General features: G+C 43.6%; 2 protein-coding genes across 7 annotated transcripts; one reads left to right on the forward strand and one right to left on the reverse strand.

Annotated features, from left to right (window-relative positions):
• Window positions 1-3,131: 3,131 nt before the first annotated feature.
• On the forward strand, window positions 3,132-9,242 carry LOC308572584 (butyrophilin subfamily 1 member A1-like). 6 transcript variants are annotated; one of them, XM_081168767.1, is made up of 5 exons: window positions 3,132-3,493; window positions 3,637-4,143; window positions 5,440-5,857; window positions 7,401-7,511; window positions 8,126-9,242. In XM_081168767.1, the coding sequence occupies exons 3-5, from the start codon at window positions 5,581-5,583 to the stop codon at window positions 8,632-8,634; spliced, it is 897 nt and encodes a 298-aa protein (XP_081024893.1). In that variant the 5' UTR covers window positions 3,132-3,493; window positions 3,637-4,143; window positions 5,440-5,580; the 3' UTR covers window positions 8,635-9,242. The 6 variants fall into 6 exon arrangements, with proteins under 6 accessions (XP_081024893.1, XP_081024892.1, XP_081024896.1 ...); XM_081168766.1 differs by having other exon boundaries at window positions 3,928-4,143; XM_081168770.1 differs by having other exon boundaries at window positions 3,928-4,143; window positions 5,534-5,857.
• A 2,894-nt stretch (window positions 9,243-12,136) lies between these two features.
• On the reverse strand, window positions 12,137-14,009 carry LOC308570530 (olfactory receptor-like protein OLF3). The gene has a single exon (XM_081165434.1). It carries the CDS (start codon window positions 13,534-13,536, stop codon window positions 12,592-12,594), a length of 945 nt encoding a protein of 314 aa, XP_081021560.1. The 5' UTR covers window positions 13,537-14,009; the 3' UTR covers window positions 12,137-12,591.
• Window positions 14,010-19,552: the final 5,543 nt, after the last annotated feature.

Genomic DNA, 19,552 nt, shown 5'->3' on the forward strand with positions numbered 1-19,552 from the left:
TCTGCTCCCCCAGGTATCACGGAATAACCCCACCACTTGACCTTCCACCATACATGTCATCTCTTTCATCAGTACCACACCGACTTGCATTTATTCGTGCAAGGTTCAATGTCCTTCCATCGAACCTGCTGAGCCACAGATTTTCCAAGGGTTTGGTGTCTCTGCTATGCGTGTGTGATGGGAAAACTGTTGAATCTCTTCCACATATAATGTTCAACTGTCCCCTACATAGCATAGCCAGGACTAAATTCCTGGGCCCTGCTTTACTGCGCTTGGTTAGCAGGCCTGTTGAGTCACACGCCGCACTGCTTTTGCAGGATACAGATCCTTCTGTTACTCTGCAGGTGGCGAGATTCCTGAGTGCGGTTATCTCGCATGCAAAAACCACCAAAAAACAACAACAACATCAAAATCTAATCGGACAGTTATGATGAGAGTGCATGTCGGATCTCGTCTTCAGTTTTCCTTTTTCTGTGAACCGTCCCTTGGAGCTCTCCGGGCCACATCCTGTTATTTGGCTTTGCCCTATGACCCACCCTTGCATCGCAGTGTTCACCTTCTGTTGTCAGATATTTCGGTTTTTAAGCCTTTGTGCTTTCTTATGTTTGTACATATTTTATGGGCTAATAGCCGTAAATAAATAAATGAGATTTTTAAACCAGGGATGGGGAACCTGCGCCACTCCAGCTATTGTCAACATAGCCAGTGGTCAAACACCTTTCCATGCGTAGTTCATGAGGCAGAGTTTCAAACTTTAAACACTTCCTGAAGACCCATCTATTTAAGCTGGCATTCCCAGGCTCATCAGATTCACCATGTTCTATTATTTATTGATACTTAACTGAATGTTAAGGGACGCGGGTGGCGCTGTGGGTAAAGGCCTCAGCGCCTAGGGCTTGCCGATCGTCAGGTCGGCGGTTCGAATCCCCGCGGCGGGGTGCGCTCCCGCTGCTCGGTCCCAGCGCCTGCCAACCTAGCAGTTCGAAAGCACCCCTGGGTGCAAGTAGATAAATAGGTACCGCTTACCAGCGGGAAGGTAAACGGCGTTCCGTGTGCTGCGCTGGCTCGCCAGATGCAGCTTTGTCACGCTGGCCACGTGACCCGGAAGTGTCTCCGGACAGCGCTGGCCCCCGGCCAATAGATGTGAGATGGGCGCACAAACCCCAGAGTCTGTCAAGACTGGCCCGTTCGGGCAGGGGTACCTTTACCTTTAACTGAATGTTTTATTGATGGCTTTTCTGTTTTTACTCATGTATTTCTTTGTATTTTTGGTTTTAAATGTTGTACATACATTTTTCTTTTTCTTACCTTACTATGCTTTATGTAAACCACTTAGGTATTTTGTATATTAAGTGGCATATAAATCTTATTGATGATAGTAGCAGCCACATGTTCCCTATTCCTGCTTTAAACAGTGCTATATAAAGCTGTTATATAGCCTAATTCTATAGTAAAGCACAAGATACAGTTCTAAAGAGACATGGGATAAAATATGAATGGGAAATATACAGGAATCCTTCCTTTCTGTATTCAATACTACGCACCTTGAGAAAATGAGTACTCCGAAGATGTCCTGGTGCCGAAATGCCACCAAGAGACAATGAATGAAGTGAACCTGCTCCTCATCCCTTCATTTTTAAAAAAATGATATTTATTGAAACAAAAATAATTTAAAATTACACAAAAAAGGCAAAATTACAAAAAAACCCAAAAACCCCAAAATAAAAAAAATAAAACCATCACTTTCAAATTCTCCATTTTCATTACCTTCTTTCCATGACCTCCTCCTCCTCCCATCTCTTGTATCTTGATTAATAATTGTCACAGCAAATCCTTTCCATAGTTCATAATATTCTGTCATTGCGTACCTTACTCTATTATCATCTTGTCTCATAAAAACAACCTTAAAGCTTAAAACTTAAATCTTATTTTTACTAACTTCTCTTAACCATTACCTTTTTACCTAGTTCTTTAAACATTACATTTTCTACAAGAGCCAAGTAATTTCATTTCAACATTTTTCCAACGTTCATAAAACATTTCAGGTAATAAAAAAAAAATACAATAGAATACACAATCCAATCTTCTTCCAGCGTCCCCTCCCCCCGTCCCGGGATTGTCAGTCTTTTTTGTCCCATTAGTCTGGCACATTAACCTGGTGCTCTTATATCCAAGGCCTTCAAATCTCTTCCATGTCCCCTTTCGCAGCTCTTCTTCATATTTTTCTTTCACTCGCGGAAACTCCAGCTTAGTAGTGTTTTTGACCCTTTTCAACAAATCAGCCCCTTTCTCATAGTCCAGACTAAGCTCCATGTGATGTTTTAAAACATATTTCAAATTCCCTCCAAAATTGGGAGTCCCAACAGCTCCAAACCTCTGACGGCCCATTACCAGACTCGGGAAGCCCAAACATCCCTGCATAGGGGGGTCAATCCAACCCCCCATTTCCAGTTCAATCCAAACTTTGTCTTTCCAAGTCTGGTTTGCTCCTCATCCCTTCAACCTCAACTGCACCTTAGCAATGAGATGCTGGGATAGCCTGACTAATCACCATAGGCAACATGACCAGTCACCAGAGACTGGCTTTGTGACCTCATTTATCCATTGTGACCTCCCATTCATAGGCTGTGGCTGTGACTGCCTGGGAAATCCCACCCCCAGTTTACTTATAAAGGCTTGTATCTGTTAGCTGCCAGCTCTACAGTACTTTGGGTTACCTGCTAAACTTACAATTTAGCAAATTGGCATGTGCTGTGTCATGGTCCTATAACAGAAGCGCATGTCTACAACAGGCACCAAAGCTAAACAAGTCATCAAAGCGAAACACTTAATTCGTATGGATGCCAATGGCAGAATTAAACCCAATCTTAAATATCACTGAAATCAATGGAAATTTAAAGTGGTCAACTTTAGCTGACTCATACCCATTAAGTCTAAAAAGCTGAGCTCATTGTTAGTGTGTAGACTTATGGGCCAAGCTACACATGACAAGATGTCACTTGATATATACATCTCCCGCTCCCCCCATTTTTAAAAAAACTGGCTGCTGGATGGTCTAGTTGAGCCTGTGGTGCACTGGGAAGTGGGATTTAACTTGTCCCACCCCCAATATTACAGCACCTTCCCCCCGAAAAAAGCTATTGCATTGGGATGGGAGCTTCCCTCCCTTTCCAAAAGGCAGTTGGCATTTTTGGAAGAGACCACGGAATGAGAGGAAAAGGCTACCCCATCCACCCCTCCCCACCCCCTTGTGCTGCTATACTGAACAAGAGACTCAGTGCCTACAGTGAAGAGTAATGGGGCCACAGGAGGGCAGCATAAGCACAGGAAAGGAGCCTGTAACTGGAGAAGGACGAGGGTGGGATTTCTTTAATGGAGGAGAACTGGGATTCCCAGCATGCAACAATTGGATAGCTTTATCCTTCAAATCCCAAGCTATTGAGAAGAGTGGCGGAAAATGACAGACCAAAGGGGGGATGCACCAAAGAAACAGGTACGGACCCCTAAAGCTTTTGCTAGGATCCCTGCTCTATTCATAAGTTAATTAAATTTCTAACACACTTTACCAGGGCGCTAAGAAAATAACAGCCCCGGCTTCCAGTATTCAGATATTTTCCTGTCTCATTTCTTTGGCAGAGTGGATCACAGTCTTACCAAACTGAAAATCAGCAAAGGAGAAGAACATCAAGAAAATGAATGTGCATATGTGTGTGTGGGGGGGGGGGTTAGATTTCAAAAAATGTATAAGACCCCTGCTCCTATTACTTTTAACAGTAGTTTAATCGGCTGGCATTAACAGCTGACGAACCCCCAGGCCATGAAAAGCTTCCCTTATTGATCTCTGCAGATGGAGCTCCTGTTAAAATTACTCAAGGATTATTTCCTCTTAAGCAGCTGGCTATCTAATGTATGCCTGTTTTCCTATAGAGCCAGAGCAGATCGTTTTTTGAGAAAGGTTTCTAACCTTTTTTTAGCTATAAACTTTGAAGGAAGCAACAGTGTTCAAAGTCTGCGCGGCACAGGCAAGCTATGACGACACTTTCAACTTTGGGAGGGGGGCAGAATTGAGTTTTACCTTCCCGGAACTTTCACTTTCATTTGCTGTGCCATGCCAAAGAGGACAACCGCAGCAAGGAAGGAGCGGTGAGTTTTTCCCCAAACTCTGCACCTTCCCTCAAATTAAATGTTGACCCTGGGCTGTTGACTTGAAAGGGGCCTTGCTTCCTGTTCTGTACATACATGTCTCTTGTCCTCCCGTCGTCGCTGATCAAACAGGTTTGGCTGGGTTTACAGAATAATAAACAAACCTGAGCCAGGGCTGCGGAAGCAGGGTGATATACTGTTTATAATATACAGTGGTGCCCCGCAAGACGAATGCCTCGCAAGACGAAAAACTCGCTAGACGAAAGGGTTTTGCGGTTTTTGAGCTGCTTCGCAAGACGAATTTCCCTATGGGCTTGCTTCGCAAGACGAAAACATCTTGCGTTTTTTGCAAGTTTGTTTCCTTTTTCTTAACACCGTTAATACAGTTGCGACTTGACTTCGAGGAGCGACTCATAGAACGCGGTGTGGTAGCCTTTTTTGAGGTTTTTGGTGATTTTTGAAGCTTTTCCAAAACTTTTCCAACACCGTGCTTCGCAAGACGAAAAATTCGCTAGATGAAAAAACTCGCGGAACGAATTAATTTCGTCTTGCGAGGCACCACTGTACAGTATATATACCTGTGTCAGGTGGAAGTGGGATGGGCACCCACAGCACAACTTCTGTACTAGGAAATAAATTTGTTGTGCTTACCTGGGAGAAAAAACCCATTGAATTCAATATAATTTACTCCTGAATATGGACAGACATAGTTGCTGCAAAGTTCTTTTCTTGCTTTTGCTGTAATTATCACAGCGTCCCCTCTAAGTTTTTGTCAAACAGACTTTGGAACTTGACCTGAATATACCCAATATGCACACATAATGGAGTACTCTGTGGTATATTTGATACTCACAGAGCATGAAAAGGCAGGACATCAGTTCTACAGAGCTCTGTGGAGATAGAGTACATTTGTTTTGTAACAAAAGGAAAACAGCAGAATGGGGCCAATCTATTTTTATTATGTGACTCCTACCTATTTAGCATTCATTTTGGGGTGAGGTTGGGCTCACCTTTCTTTAGAGGGAGGTAACTGATATTTGCAACCACTGGTTCCCCTTGAAATTATGCTTTCCCCCCGAAACTTGTCCCTCTTACTGTATTGTTGGATGAGCATTTTAGGAATGTGGTATTGTTTGTTGTTTCATTCTTTTCAATGGCTTTTGATTTCCCCCGTTTGCATTTTGTCATTAAGTTGCTTATACACTATAATACTAATACTAATACTAATACTAATAAATGGGTTGAGGAGACTCCTTTTATGTAATCGTTCTGTAAAATTATTGTGCATCCTTTCAGCTCACAGCTCATGACACTTTGCAGAAACTGGGCAACCCCGTCTTTGCTTCTTCAGTCCAATCAGAAGAGAATTGACTCCCCTTCCTTCTCCTAGAGACCATTTTTCCTCCTTCCGTAAACCTTTGACTGGAAGGGGCCAAGATGTCCAACAGTGTCTGCTGCAAATTGGTGGACTACTTGGACGAGCTCACAGAGGAGGAATTCAAGAGATTTAAGATGCACCTCGAAGACTACCCACTGGAGCAAGGCTACAAGCCGATCCGGCACTGTAAGACCGAGAAGGCCGACCTCACTGAAATAGCACGGCTCATGGTCAGGGCCTACGAGGAGGCAAAAGCATTGCAGATGACAGTCAACATCCTCGACCGAATAAATAGAAAGGATCTGTCGGCAAAAGTCAAACAAGAGATGCCAGCGTGTAAGTAAACAAAGGAGCCCCACCGTTCCAGGCTTCGTACGTCTCTTGTCCAATTTGCAGTGAATTCTGCGCTTCATCCGTGTATCAAACATGCTTGAGAAATGCCCATAGGCTTTGCCCACGGAATCCTGGGAACTGCAGTTCAACCATCACAGAGCTACGAACTATGGCTCCCATAATTCTTTGGGCGGAATCCGTGTGCTTTAAATGTATGGTGTGGTTGTGAGCATCAAACGGTCTTCGCTTGTCTGCTGTGTGCCTGGGTGGGCGACAATGGATGGCCATCCATCATGGATGCTTTAGCTGAGATTCCTGCTTTGCAGGAGGGTTGGACTAGATGACCCTGTGGGTCCCTCCCAACTCTATGAATCTGTGATTCTAAGATGGAAACCCGTCTCTCCAATGCAGCAGTGTAGGGACAGCAACAGTCCTTGAAGGGCCTCATACTTGCAGTGGAGCCCTTGTCCTTCATGCCTGGTGAGCTCACCACTGTCCCTGATACCTCAAACTCATGCTTTGTTCCCTTGCCTCCCTGGCAGCAGAGATTCTCCCTTCCTTGCCCATGGTGACATCACTGGGACTGCCACTACCTCAGTGCAGCTGACTAGGGCTTAGTGAGTAGCAGTGGCTGCCTGGGCCAACCTCCTGTGTTTAAAAAGGTGGCCATACACTGTTCCGTGCTCCATATTGTATGATGGAGCCTCGCAGTTGCAGGAAGCTGTACTAGCCTTGTGAAAAAGTCCAAGCACATATGGAGGCTTAGCCAATGGGCAGCTACATAGCATCATATTTGTTATGTGCTTCTGGGGGGTTGTGGGCCCTGGCAGATCCAAGACTATGCCAGCTGTGGTACTGGGCCTCCAGCAGTTTCTTATTGTGATATTTCTACAGTGGTACCTCGCAAGACGAATGCCTCGCAAGATGGAAAACTCGCTAGACGAAAGGTTTTTTGGTTTTTTGAGTTGCTTCGCAAGACGATTTTCCCTATGGGCTTGCTTCGCAAGACGGAAACGTCTTGCAAGTTTGTTTCCTTTTTCTTAAAACCGTTAATACAGTTGCGACTTGACTTCGAGGAGCAACTCATAGCATGCGGTGTGGTAGTCTTTTTTGAGGTTTTTGAAGACTTTGGTGATTTTTGAAGCTTTTCCAAAACTTTTCCGACACCGTGCTTCGCAAGACGAAAAATACCGCAAGACGAAAAAACTCGTGGAACGAATTAATTTCGTCTTGCGAGGCACCACTGCATGTGACTGAGGCCCTCTGATGATGGGTGCAACTCTGCCCACAGAACAGCCTCAGGCTTTATACTGCACATTTCTATTCCATGAGCCCTATATCAATGATGCAAAGTCTGGAGGAGCCCTAACTATTGCAATACTATGCAGACCCTGATCCTGTTTGCATCAGTTTATTTATGGGACTTCCGCAAACGGACACTGTTCTTGTGCATGCGGTGTAAGAGGAGCAAAAAGGGGATGGGAAATCTTCTTTCTTTTATTTACTTATCTTTAACCAGAATGTCATTTTTTTAAAACAACAACAGTTTTCCTGCAGCCTATGAAAGCAGCGGCCTCGACCAGGGAAGAAAAAAGAAAACGGGAAGAAAGGTTGCTGTCCAGTATCACTTACAAGTTTTGTGGGACTCAAAAGAAAGGTTAGTTTACGGGGACAAATAGAAGAAGACGCCTTCTGGAATGGTAATTTTGAAAATAATGTGCAATTTTAAGTTATACGTACCATATTATAATAATCAGGGCCTTTTTCTTCTTCTTAACAGCAATGATATAGTTATGAATATGAGTTTGTAATTATCATAATAATTACATCATAAAAATATACCTGTAATATTTCAAGGAAGGCTTTCCTGGGTTCAACCTGAAACTATGCCCAAATCTACAAAGTTGTTTTTTGTTTTGTTTTTAGAACTTATCCTAGGAAGGAAAATAGCACATGTTTTTTTCTGGTTAGCAAAGGTACCATTAAATAACATTCAGTGTTCCTAAAACGTTGTTCTTCACCTTGAGATGTCTGTGCTCTGGAAACTGTTACCACTAAAGCAGTAGAACAGGTATGGGGAACAGTTGGCCCTCTGGGTATTGCTGAACTACAACTCCCATCAGCCTCAGGAAGCACGGCCAATGACCAGGGATGATGGTAGTTGTAGTTCAGCAACATCTGGAGGGCCAAAGGTTCTCAACTCCTACAGTAGAAAGTCATTTCTTCAGCTGCTGAGGTTGTTTGCAAACTATTCTCCGTCTCTGTTTTTAGTGGAGGTCACACTGGATCCCAAGACAGCCTTCCCTACCCTCATCCTTTCTGAAGATCGGAAAAGTGTGTACCTGGGCAGCCAGGCCCAGGTTCTTCCTGACAACCCTGAGCGCTTCAATTTTTCGCCATGTGTCCTCGGAGCAGAAGGCATCACCTCTGGGACTATGGAATGGGTGGTAGAGGTGGGCAAGGCCAAAGCATGGGCCATCGGTGCAGTCCGGGAATCCATAGGGAGAAAATGGTACCAATGCATCAGAGTTACTGAGGGGTTTTGGGCACTGCAGCTGATTGGGGGGGAATATATGGCCTCTACGTCTCCTTCCACTGTCCTTCCACTGTGGAAATCCCCGCGACGGATCAAGATACTCCTGGAGTACGATTTTGAAATCCTCTCCTTTTATGACGCTGACTCCATGGAACTTATCTATACTTTCAACTATCCTTTCTCTGAGAAGATGTTTCCCTTTTTCCAGGTCTGGGATACCGAGATCCCCCTGAAAATCTCATAAGGGCACATTTTTAAGATGACTTAGGCTGCAATCCTACACTAGGGCTGTGTACGCGTTCCTGTTTGCTCCGCAACAGGTGTGGTTCCATCGCTGGCTTGGGAGCAGTGTACACAACATTAGTTACAGTCCATACGTGGTTTCCTAGGAAATAATCACATTTTGATGCGTTTTCTGACAAACCTGCCTGGATTCAAACTGAGGAATCAGGACAACCTAGTAATGTGTACACAGCCTTAGATGTGGCAAGAAACAGTGAATCCACCAACCAATTATGAAATTGAGCCGGTAATTTAAGGAGAGATGAGTTGGTGAAATGGCCCCTCAGCTGGTTCCTGGTACCGACCAAAGAGGAATGGTTATGTAAATTATGTGAATATTTGGAGCTGTCCAAATTGATGGATGTAATAAGACTAAAGCCAATGAATACAGTCAAGAAGGAATGGAAGTGCTTGAATGATTATTTAGAAAGACAAGGTTCTAATGTAAAAATTTGGCTGTGTCTAGAATGACCTCGTGAATGGAAAAGGGGAAACATACATATATACATATCTATATATTAAGATGAAAATAATACTGAAATACAGATAAAATATGAAATGTGAAAGGAAGTGTTGTGAGAGTGATGGAAGTCTATTACTATTATTATTTTGTAAAATAGTGTTTATTGTATTGAAATATTATACTTTTCTTTATTCTTTTACTGTCTTCTTTGCTTCCCCCCTTTTCTTCTTTATTTTTTTCTTTCTCTTTATAGTATTCTTTATGTGTGGCTTGGTATTAATGTATTTACTTTGCAATAATTTTTTTTATCAAAAAAATAAAATAAAAGAAATGGCCCCTCACACAAATTTGTTTCTTTGGCGTGTTTACTTGAGATTAAGTCCTATTGAGCTTGGTGGGTCTCCTACGTTTCTGATGAGAAATGAATATGCTTACATTGTTCATTCCTCCACCCCAAAGAATGGCATGGGTTGCCTTTTAAACCTCTTTATCTGCTGTGAAATAAAAAAAACATTGAGGGGGTTTGCAAGATATTCTACTATGAAACGAGAAGAAATCCAAATGTGTAAAATGTTCTTGTTGTTTTTATACTTCAAGTTTAAAAATAGGGTTATGTGGAACAGAACACTGTGATTTTATATTTTTCACATGTCTGATTCAATCTGTCTTTTCTTTGGAGGGATATTTAACATTGCATCTCTCGGAGAAAAGGACAGTGCTTAGAGGCACAGTCGACCCACTCAGTAAAGGTGTGTGGTTTTCTGTACATATTCATTTGCAGCCCACTACAACAGTGGTCCCTAGTGAGTGGCAAAGGAGGCAGCCATTTTGAGTTACTCAAAATTCGAAAAACCACCTCAGAAAGCGGCTTTGTGTGAAAAACAAATGGCAGCTGCTGCGATTCTCTTCTTCTCAAAATAATGTCACCTCAGCTAACAATACAGCAAACAAAGAAGCTATATTTTGGTGTCAGGATGGGTGACATGACTGAGAAGTGGTCCTTGTCAGTGTTGGTGCAGCACACCTACTTGGGAGTAAGTCCCATTCAACTCTGTGAGATTTGCCTCTGGCAATTTGCTGTATTTCTCTCATATATTCCCCACCCCAATGCATTATACTTGCAAAAGAGGGTAGCTTATGGGTATATTCACTCCACCACTATTTAGCACACACTGGGGATTCCAATGCACCTTTGCACTTCCAATATTGGCTTGTGGTTTCAGTACTCTCAAATGCCTACTTCAGCAACACCTCATCTCTCATGGGAGAAAAAGCAGCTGCTTTGCTGCTAATCATAGGCGCTGACTCCATGGGGCCTGAGGGGGCCCGAGCCCCCTCAAAAATTCGTTTGGGGGGGCTCTGCCCCCCAATAATCTTGGGCGCCCCTCCAGCAGAGCGCCGCCGCCGAGGAAGCCTGAGAGGGGAGGGGAGGAGTTTCTGGGGGGAGGGAGGGGAGAGATCAGATCGCATGGGGAGGGGCGGGGGGAAGAGGTCACCGAGAGCCACCTGAGCATCAGCCCGAGGGCAAGAGCGCGGCGCTGAAATGGGATCCTCTGCTCACATGCCGAGGCACAATCGGGAAGGCGGAGCGTGGCTGGCTTTGTGCACCGAGAGAGGGGGAAGAGAGAAGAGGATCGTTCCAGCTGCGACTCCCATCGGAGGATACAGGCAACAGGATTGCAGTGCCCTGGGGACGGACGAGGCTGATGCAAACTTTCTAGGGCTGGGTTGCGCGCGCTTTTGGAGAGTTGGTGCTTTCCTCGTGAAATGGAGGAAATAACGTCAGGTCGTCCTTTTTTATTTTATTTTATTATTTGCACAAAGAAAGCAAAATTTAGAAATACTTGCACAAAGATGCACAAACAAGCCACGATTCAGAGACGCTCGGTCAGATGTAAAATCGAGACAGCAACCTGGAAAAGAACTGCAGTTTGTGATCCGAGGGCTGAAGCGCAGGCAACTCTGGAGCTTTGCATCGCCCTGCTCGCGATAGTCCATATCGTGTGCCTTTCTTGTCCTTGTGACATCATCGCACCCTTGTGGAAATGCACTCCCGAGGGAGCTGTAACCCCCGCCTCCTCCCCACCTGCTCCCTCGCCAGCCAGCCAGCCGCGCGCCCTAGCCGGAGAGCCCCGGCCGTCCCGTCGCGCAATCGGCTGGATCTCCCTTCAGCAGGCCGTGCTCACAACTCGGCCCAGGGACCCCCCAGCAGCGGATCTCCGGCCCAGCTGAAGAATCCGGCAACAAGCCCCCTCCTCCCCAATCGCTCTGCCGAAATACGCTCCAAAACCCCCCAGATAGGCCGCCGGCCGCCAAGTCTCGTGGCGCCCTGAGCGAGGGTCTCTCCCCAACACCGCCACCTCGAACTGCGTTCTCCCGGCTACCCGAGCGAACCAGCGGCAGGACACCGGTATGGGCCCCCCCAATATTTTTTATAAGTCGGCGCCCCTGCTGCTAATGATATGTGTGAATGGACTGAGTCCACTGAGAGGACTGAAGTGGCACACAACAGTTATTTTGGATTTGTTAATATCCAAAATATTCTATAGGTATCAAACTTCTAGTTCAGCATAAGGCTACCATCTCTATTCCCAGTCTATCTTCCTTTCCCTTTGCGGCGTCTTACTGTAGGGATGCTCCACCACCTCATTTCGGACTCTCTTCCTCTGATTTTTTTTTTTTAAATCTTAAATTCAACCATCTCCTTAAGCCAACATCTGTTCACCATGATTTTCCATGACTGTCTTCTTGACTTTAATACATATAAACGGCCACATTTGAGAGGGCGGGCAGGGGGAATTAGAAAACCTTTTGGCAGCACAGCAGAGGACTTGGAGTAAGCAGTCTAGAATCTTGACTCAATAGGAGAAATGGCCTGTGTCCAGGTAGGTAGGTTGTCAAGGTAACGATGGAATGCCTCCTTTGTGACATTCCTTGTTGATGACTTAAAAGTATGGAATCGAGAGGTGTCCAGTGAAGGAGTTAGGATAGGTAGCAAGAGCCTGTGAGAGAGATGGCAAAGAGGAGATATCGATAAGATACCTTGGGGTGTATTTATTGTTTGCATTCCCCTTTAGCTTACCTAGTCCATAAAATGTTACACGCAAACAGCACCAACCTCAATGTGTTTCCCCTGCAAATTTGGATTAACCTGATAATCCTCTAAATGGGGCAAAATCAAACTCCAAACCACTCCTCTTGGGGTTGCAAGTGAATTGTTTTGAGGTGGGAGGATCATTCATCACTTTTAGCGACTCGTTTTCAGGCCCATTACTTCCTCAATGCTTTTGTTTCTTTTTTGGCAGTCTTAAATGTTCATCTTGTATCAAAACAATGTTTCCTCCTAGAATCAGTTTCTATACAAGTCCATTGTGTGGACTAATTAAGTGATTAAGCAAATTGCATGTCTCCATCTGCTCTGCCACCTTACTGGATGTATAAAAATTCACAAATGGATCAATGACTTTCAGAAATGATATTTTTCCCTATTGCTTTAGCCAGGGCTCCTTTGACTTCCTTGTTCCTTAGGCTGTAGATTATAGGATTGAGCATCGGAGTAACGACTGCATAGAAGAAAGCCAGCATCTTGTCCTGGTTGGGCGAAGTGTTGGATCTGGGGCTCATGTAAGCAAAGATTGCTGTGCCATAGCAGAGGGCAACTACGGTCAGGTGAGAGGTACATGTGGAGAAGGCTCTCTGACGACCTCCTGAAGACTGGATACGTAGGATAGCACGGATTATATAGATGTAGGAAAGTGTGACCACGATACAGGGGATCACCAGCACAATGGACCCTGTCACCAGAAACAGAATCTCATTGATGGAAGTGTCTGAACATGCAATCTTGATAACAGCCAGGACTTCACAGGCAAAGTGATTGATGATGTTGGAGTTGCAGAAGTGAAGGCGCACAGTGAACACCGTATGCAGGAGAGCATTGAGAAATCCGGCTGTCCAGGATGCTAGCACCAACTGCGTACACACTGTCCTGCTCATGATGACCTTGTAATGCAACGGATGACAGACAGCCACATATCGGTCATAAGCCATGGCTGCCAAGAGGATAAATTCAATGCTTCCAAAGGCGAATGAGAGATAGAGCTGAGCCATGCACCTGTTGTAGGAGATGGTCTTGTAGCTGGTCAGGAAATGGATTAACAACTGAGGCACCACACTTGTTGTGTAGCAGATGTCCAGGAAGGACAGATAGCTCAGGAAGAAGTACATGGGTGTGCTGAGCCGTATGTCTATGTGGATGGCCACGATGATGAGTGTGTTACCTGTCAGGGTGATGAGGTACATGAAAAGGACCGCTGCAAAGAGGTAAAGGTTGGTGTCTTGATCTTTGGAAAATCCCAGAAACACGAACTCCAGGGCAATTGTTTGATTGTATTGCTCCATCACACACACAATGCTTGAGCTAAGAGAATGAAATCAGGATTGAAATGGGAAGTTTTGGAACAGGGATGGTTTTACACCTAAGATATGGAACTTGTCACCCTCCAGATGTTGTGGGACTCCTGTTCCCATCAGCCACAGGCAGCAAGGTCAGTGGTCAGGGATAGTGGGAGTTGTAATCCAATAACATCTAAAACAGGGGTCAGCAACCTTTTCCAGCTGTGGGGTGGTCCACCATCCCTCAGACCACGTGGGGGGCCGGACTATATATATTTTTTTGGGGGGGGGGAGAAGAAGAACGAATTCCTATGCCCCACAAATAACCCAGAGATGCATTTTAAATAAAAGCACACATTCTACTCATTTAAAAACACCAGGCAGGCCCCACAAATAACCCAGAGATGCATTTTAAATAAAAGGACACATTCTACTCATGTAAAAACACACTGATTCCCGGACCATCTGTGGGTCAGATTGAGAAGGCGATTGGGCCACACCCGGCCCACGGGCCTTAGGTTGCCTACCCCTGATCTAGAAGTTTCGGGTTCCCCATCCCTGCTTAATACCTTACAACTCTCAATGAATACAGGCATTGGCTAAATATGGAGGTAGAAGATGTGGCAAAAACAATACAAAATGCATTCAGGATTAATACGAAGACAACAAAGGCAAAAAAAATTCCCAGGAGATTGTTTGATTATATTTAAGGATAGAGAAATGAGAAATTTGATTTTGCAGAAAAACAGATAAAAAAGATTATGCATTGATGGAATATTCACAATCATATTTAAAGACGTCCCACTTTCCTCGTTAAAAAAACACGACCAATATAAGACATTAACTCAGATTTTGAGAAAAAATGGAATTGAATTTAAATGGGAATTTCCAGAAGGAGTTTCATTTTATTACAAAGAAAAGAAATTTAAATTCAAAAATGTGGATGAGACATACAAATTTCTGAGAAGATACAAAGAATTGGGAAAGGGAGAAGAGGCAGCAGCAGTGACGCCAGAGGGAGTAGATCTTAATAAATCAGAAGAAGAGGAAGGAGGAGGAGGAGGAGGAGGACAGGTTTAAGAACTTTAACAGTTTTACTTACCAAAGAAGGCCAAAATGGCATTGAAATTATGGACTTGGAATGTTAATGGCATAAATGATAACAAAAATAAAAGGAATAGAATTGAAGAGTTTTTGTTTAAAAAGAATTTGGACATTATTTGTTTACAAGAGACTCATGTAGCCAGGAAACACAGTAGTGTATTAATCAACAAAAAATTAAGAAATGTGTTTGTCTCATCAGATAAAAGTAAGAAGAGAGGAGTGGTGATGTATGTAAAAAACAAATTAGAAGTTCAGCAAATCTTTAAAGATGAAGAAGGCAGAATAATTGCAGTACAAGTCAACTGGCAAGGTGAAAAAATGATAATTGTCGGAATTTATGCACCAAATGGCAGTAAAATGGAATTTTATAAAGATTTGGAATAAAAACTGTTTGAATTTATGGATCAAAAAATTATAATCATGGGAGATATGAATGGAGTGGTTTCGTTGGAAATGGATAGGTCAAGCAAAAAAGAGAAAATAAAAGAAGGGAAGTTACCAAAGACTTTGTTTCTCTATGATAGAGAATTGCAATTTGATAGATGTTTGGAAACTGAGACACCCATTAGATAAGCAGTTTACGTATTTTTCAGAACCAAATCAACCGACTTCAAGAAATGACTATGTGTAGATATCCAGTGAACTAACACCTAGAGTTACAAAAATAGAAATCCAACCAAAGATACTTTCAGATCACAATTAAGTGTGAATTAAAAGAATTAGAGGAAAAGACTTTTTGATGGAGATTAAATGAAAATTTGTTAGAAGATGAAAAAATAAATGAGGAGGCTCAGAGGATGCTAACAGAGTATTTTGTAAATAATTGTAATAAAGAAACCCAAATGAATGTTGTTTGGGATGCTAGTAAAACTGTTAAGCGATGTTTCTTTATACAACAAAACAGCATCAGAAAAAAGTTTAGAGAGAAAGAGAAAAAAGAGATTTTAAATCAGATTATGGAAAATAAAAAAAGCTAATAAAAAATCCGAAAGATGGAAAAATTAATCAGAACATTAAGATGTTACAAAGGCAATTTGCAATATAATTAATCAAGAAGTGGAATGGAATATAAAAAGAATGAGACCAAAGAATTTTGAATATGCCAATAAATCAGGTAAATGGTTGGCATGGCAAATTAAAAAAAAAGCTCAAAGCACAATAAATAAAATAATATTGGACAGAAAAGAAGTAGAAAATCAGAAAAAGATTTGTTAATTTTTATAAACAATTGTATTACAAAAAACTGGAAAAGAAGATGCAAAGAAGATAGAGGAATTTTTGAAACAGAAAGGAGTGCAACAAATTCCGACAGAAAAGAACGGTTAAATGGAGTAATAGAGGAAGAAGAAAGTAAAGATGCAATAAAGCAACTAAAAAAAAAAAGAAGTTTTTTTTTTAAAAAAAGTGGAAAAGCACCAGGACCGGATGGATTTACAGTGAAATATTTTTAAACTTTTATTTTGCTTTAAACAGGTACATATAAATATAGACAACCAAAATTACAAAGGAAAATTCCTTAATAGCAATGACAAAAAAACTAAAAAAAACCTACCAAAAAATATCAAAGTACATGACACAGAACATAAGCAACTATGGGAAAGATAAAAAAAAGAAAAAAGAAAAAAAAGGAAGATGAGCCAAAGCAGGAAAGCTCATCTATTGTACACTTCCGTCAAGCTCACAACAGATCATTATTCTTATCAATTATCTCTTTCTTGTTGAGCCCTTGTCCCCTAAATAATTATTTAAACATTCCCATTCTTCTTTCACCAATTTTTTAGGTTTATCTCTTATTGCATCTGTCAGCTTTGCGAGCTCCAAGTACTCACACAATCTGACTACCCATTCCTCTTCAGTGGGTGTATTTTTATCTTTCCAGTGTTTTGCCACTATAACCCTTGCTGCTGACGTTGCATACATAAATAGCCTAGTTTTGTTTTGGGGAATATTATCTGAAACCATTCCTAGTAAAAATTCTTCCGGTTTCTTGCTACCGTATTTTGCGCCCCATAAGATGCTCCGGCCCTTAAGACGCACCTAGTTTTTTGGGGGGGAAATAAAGGGAAAAAATTATTTCCCCCCCAGGCGCGGGGCTGGGGCAGCCCGAGCTTCCCCCGACCCCAGCCCCCAAACAGGCAGCTCTCTGCAAGCCGTGGGAGCCCAGCGGTGGTTCCCGCTGCTTGAGGAGAGATCCGCGAAGCCTGCACGTGCTGGGATCAGCGCGCGCAGGCTTCGGGATGCCTGCAACTCTCCCCAAGCAGTGGGAACGTTCCCGCTGCTTGGGGAGAGATCCGCGAAGCCTGCGCGTGCTGGGATCAGCGCGCGCAGGCTTCGGGATGCCTGCAACTCTCCCCAAGCAGTGGGAACGTTCCCGCTGCTTGGGGAGAGATCCGCGAAGCCTGCACGTGCTGGGATCAGCGCGCGCAGGCTTCGGGATGCCTGCAACTCTCCCCAAGCAGTGGGAACGTTCCCGCTGCTTGGGGAGAGATCCGCGAAGCCTGCACGTGCTGGGATCAGCGCGGGCAGGCTTCGGGATGCCTGCAACTCTCCCCAAGCAGTGGGAACGTTCCCGCTGCTTGGGGAGAGATCCGCGAAGCCTGCACGTGCTGGGATCAGCGCGGGCAGGCTTCGGGATGCCTGCAACTCTCCCCAAGCAGTGGGAACGTTCCCGCTGCTTGGGGAGAGATCCGCGAAGCCTGCGCGTGCTGGGATCAGCGCGCGCAGGCTTCGGGATGCCTGCAACTCTCCCCAAGCAGTGGGAACGTTCCCGCTGCTTGGGGAGAGATCCGCGAAGCCTGCGCGTGCTGGGATCAGCGCGCGCAGGCTTCGGGATGCCTGCAACTCTCCCCAAGCAGTGGGAACGTTCCCGCTGCTTGGGGAGAGATCCGCGAAGCCTGCACGTGCTGGGATCAGCGCTTGCAGGCTTCGGGATGCCTGCAACTCTCCCCAAGCAGTGGGAACGTTCCCGCTGCTTGGGGAGAGATCCGCGAAGCCTGCACGTGCTGGGATCAGCGCTTGCAGGCTTCGGGATGCCTGCAACTCTCCCCAAGCAGTGGGAACGTTCCCGCTGCTTGGGGAGAGATCCGCGAAGCCTGCACGTGCTGGGATCAGCGCTTGCAGGCTTCGGGATGCCGGCAACTCTCCCCAAGCAGTGGGAACGTTCCCGCTGCTTGAGGAGAGGTCCGCGAAGCCTGGAGAGCGAGAGGGGTCGGTGCGCACCTACCGCTCTCGCTCTCCAGGCTTCAGCGAAAGCCTGCATTCGCCCCATAAGACGCACCCACATTTCCCCTTCATTTTTGGAGGGGAAAAAGTGCGTCTTATAGGGCGAAAAATACGGTAAATGTAGTTTTTATCAATCTCTTTATCTCTTCATAAATCATGTTCCAAAATCTTTGTATCTCTAGACAGGACCACCACATATGGTAGTATGTTCCTATCTGTTCCTTACATCGGCAGCACTTGTTATTGTTTGTTTGATTTATTTATTTTTGCAAGTTTTACAGGGGTCAGGTACCACCTATAGTACATTTTCATAAGATTTTCCCTTATAAGGAAGCAAGCCGTGAATTTTATATTTTTAGTCCATAATTCATTCCAAATATTGGGTTTGATCGTATGTCCCAGGTCCCTCTCCCATTTTACTGTAATTTCTTTGATATCTTCCTCCTTTCTTTGCCAATTCAAAAGTAGTTTGTATATTTTTGAAAGTGTCTTTTGATTATTATATAAAATATCCTTCTCCAGATAGGATATTTTTTTGTCAAATCCTTTGGTTTTTTTATCCTTTTCAAGGGTGGCTTTTAGTTGATAATACTCCAGCCAGGTTATTCCCTTCTGTTTCAATTCACTTAGGTCCTTTATTTTCGGATCACTACTTGTTTCCTCTACTAAATCCTTATATGTTAGCCAATCGCTGTTCATATTTATCCTGTGAACTGACATAGATTCCATTGGTGACAGCCACCATGGTGTTTTGGTTACTACTGAGTTTTTACTCCTCTCCCATACTTCATATAATGCCCTTCTCACAATATGATTTAAAAATCCTTTGTGGGATTTAACCTTGTCATAGCCTATGTAGCCATGCCACCCGTACACAATATCCCACCCCTCCAGATCTAGGACTTCCGTGTTTTTAATTAATATCCAGTCCTTAATCCATGTCCAGCATGCTGCCTCAAAGTACAGTTTAAGGTCAGGGACTGCAAAGCCTCCTTTTTCCTTCAACTCTGTTAGTAGCTTAAATTTTATGCGTGGTTTTTTCCCTTGCCAAATAAACTTGGCAAGGTCTTTCTGCCATCCCTTAAAACACTTTACGCCTCTAATTATAGGTATTGTTTGGAACATAAAAATCATCTTTGGCAATACCATCATTTTAACTGTGGATATTCTTCCCCACAGGGACAAATTCAATTTTCCCCAAGTCTCTAATTCTTGTTTTATTTCCTTCCACTTCTTCTCATAATTGTCCTTATATAAGTTTATATTCTTATTGGTGATCCAAACCCCCAAATAATTTACCTTATTGGCTACCTTTAAACCTGTTGTATTTTCCAGTTCCTCTTGTTCCGACTTACGTAAATTTTTCGTTAATAATTTGGATTTTCCTTTATTCAGTTTGAACCCAGAGACCTTCCCAAATTCTTCCAGTTGTGCAAGCGTTTTTTGGATACTTTCCACTGGGTTTTCAGTGGTTACGATTACAGCATCTGCAAAGGCTCTAATTTTGTAGTATCGAGTTCCTAGGTTAATTCCTCTTATGTTTTTATCTTTTCTTATTGCTATTAAAAGTGGTTCCAAGGTGGCAATAAAAAGAAGTGGGGAGAGAGGGCACCCCTGTCTTGTCCCCCTTTCAATGCTGAACTCTTCTGTGATCTCATTATTTATTAGCAATTTTGCTTTTTGGTTATCATATATC

The sequence above is a fragment of the Podarcis bocagei genome (genome assembly GCF_964188305.1).
Source record: "Podarcis bocagei genome assembly, chromosome: 13".
In the NCBI taxonomy this organism is placed as follows: domain Eukaryota; kingdom Metazoa; phylum Chordata; class Lepidosauria; order Squamata; family Lacertidae; genus Podarcis; species Podarcis bocagei.

Coding starts and splice junctions, on each gene's coding strand:
- LOC308572584 (XM_081168767.1), top strand. CDS start 5,581: ATGTCCAACAGTGTCTGCTGCAAATTGGTGGACTACTTGGACGAGCTC. Junction 5,858..7,400: donor CAAACAAGAGATGCCAGCGT/GTAAGTAAACAA, acceptor AAACAACAACAG/TTTTCCTGCAGCCTATGAAA. Junction 7,512..8,125: donor TTGTGGGACTCAAAAGAAAG/GTTAGTTTACGG, acceptor CTCTGTTTTTAG/TGGAGGTCACACTGGATCCC.
- LOC308570530 (XM_081165434.1), bottom strand. CDS start 13,536: ATGGAGCAATACAATCAAACAATTGCCCTGGAGTTCGTGTTTCTGGGA.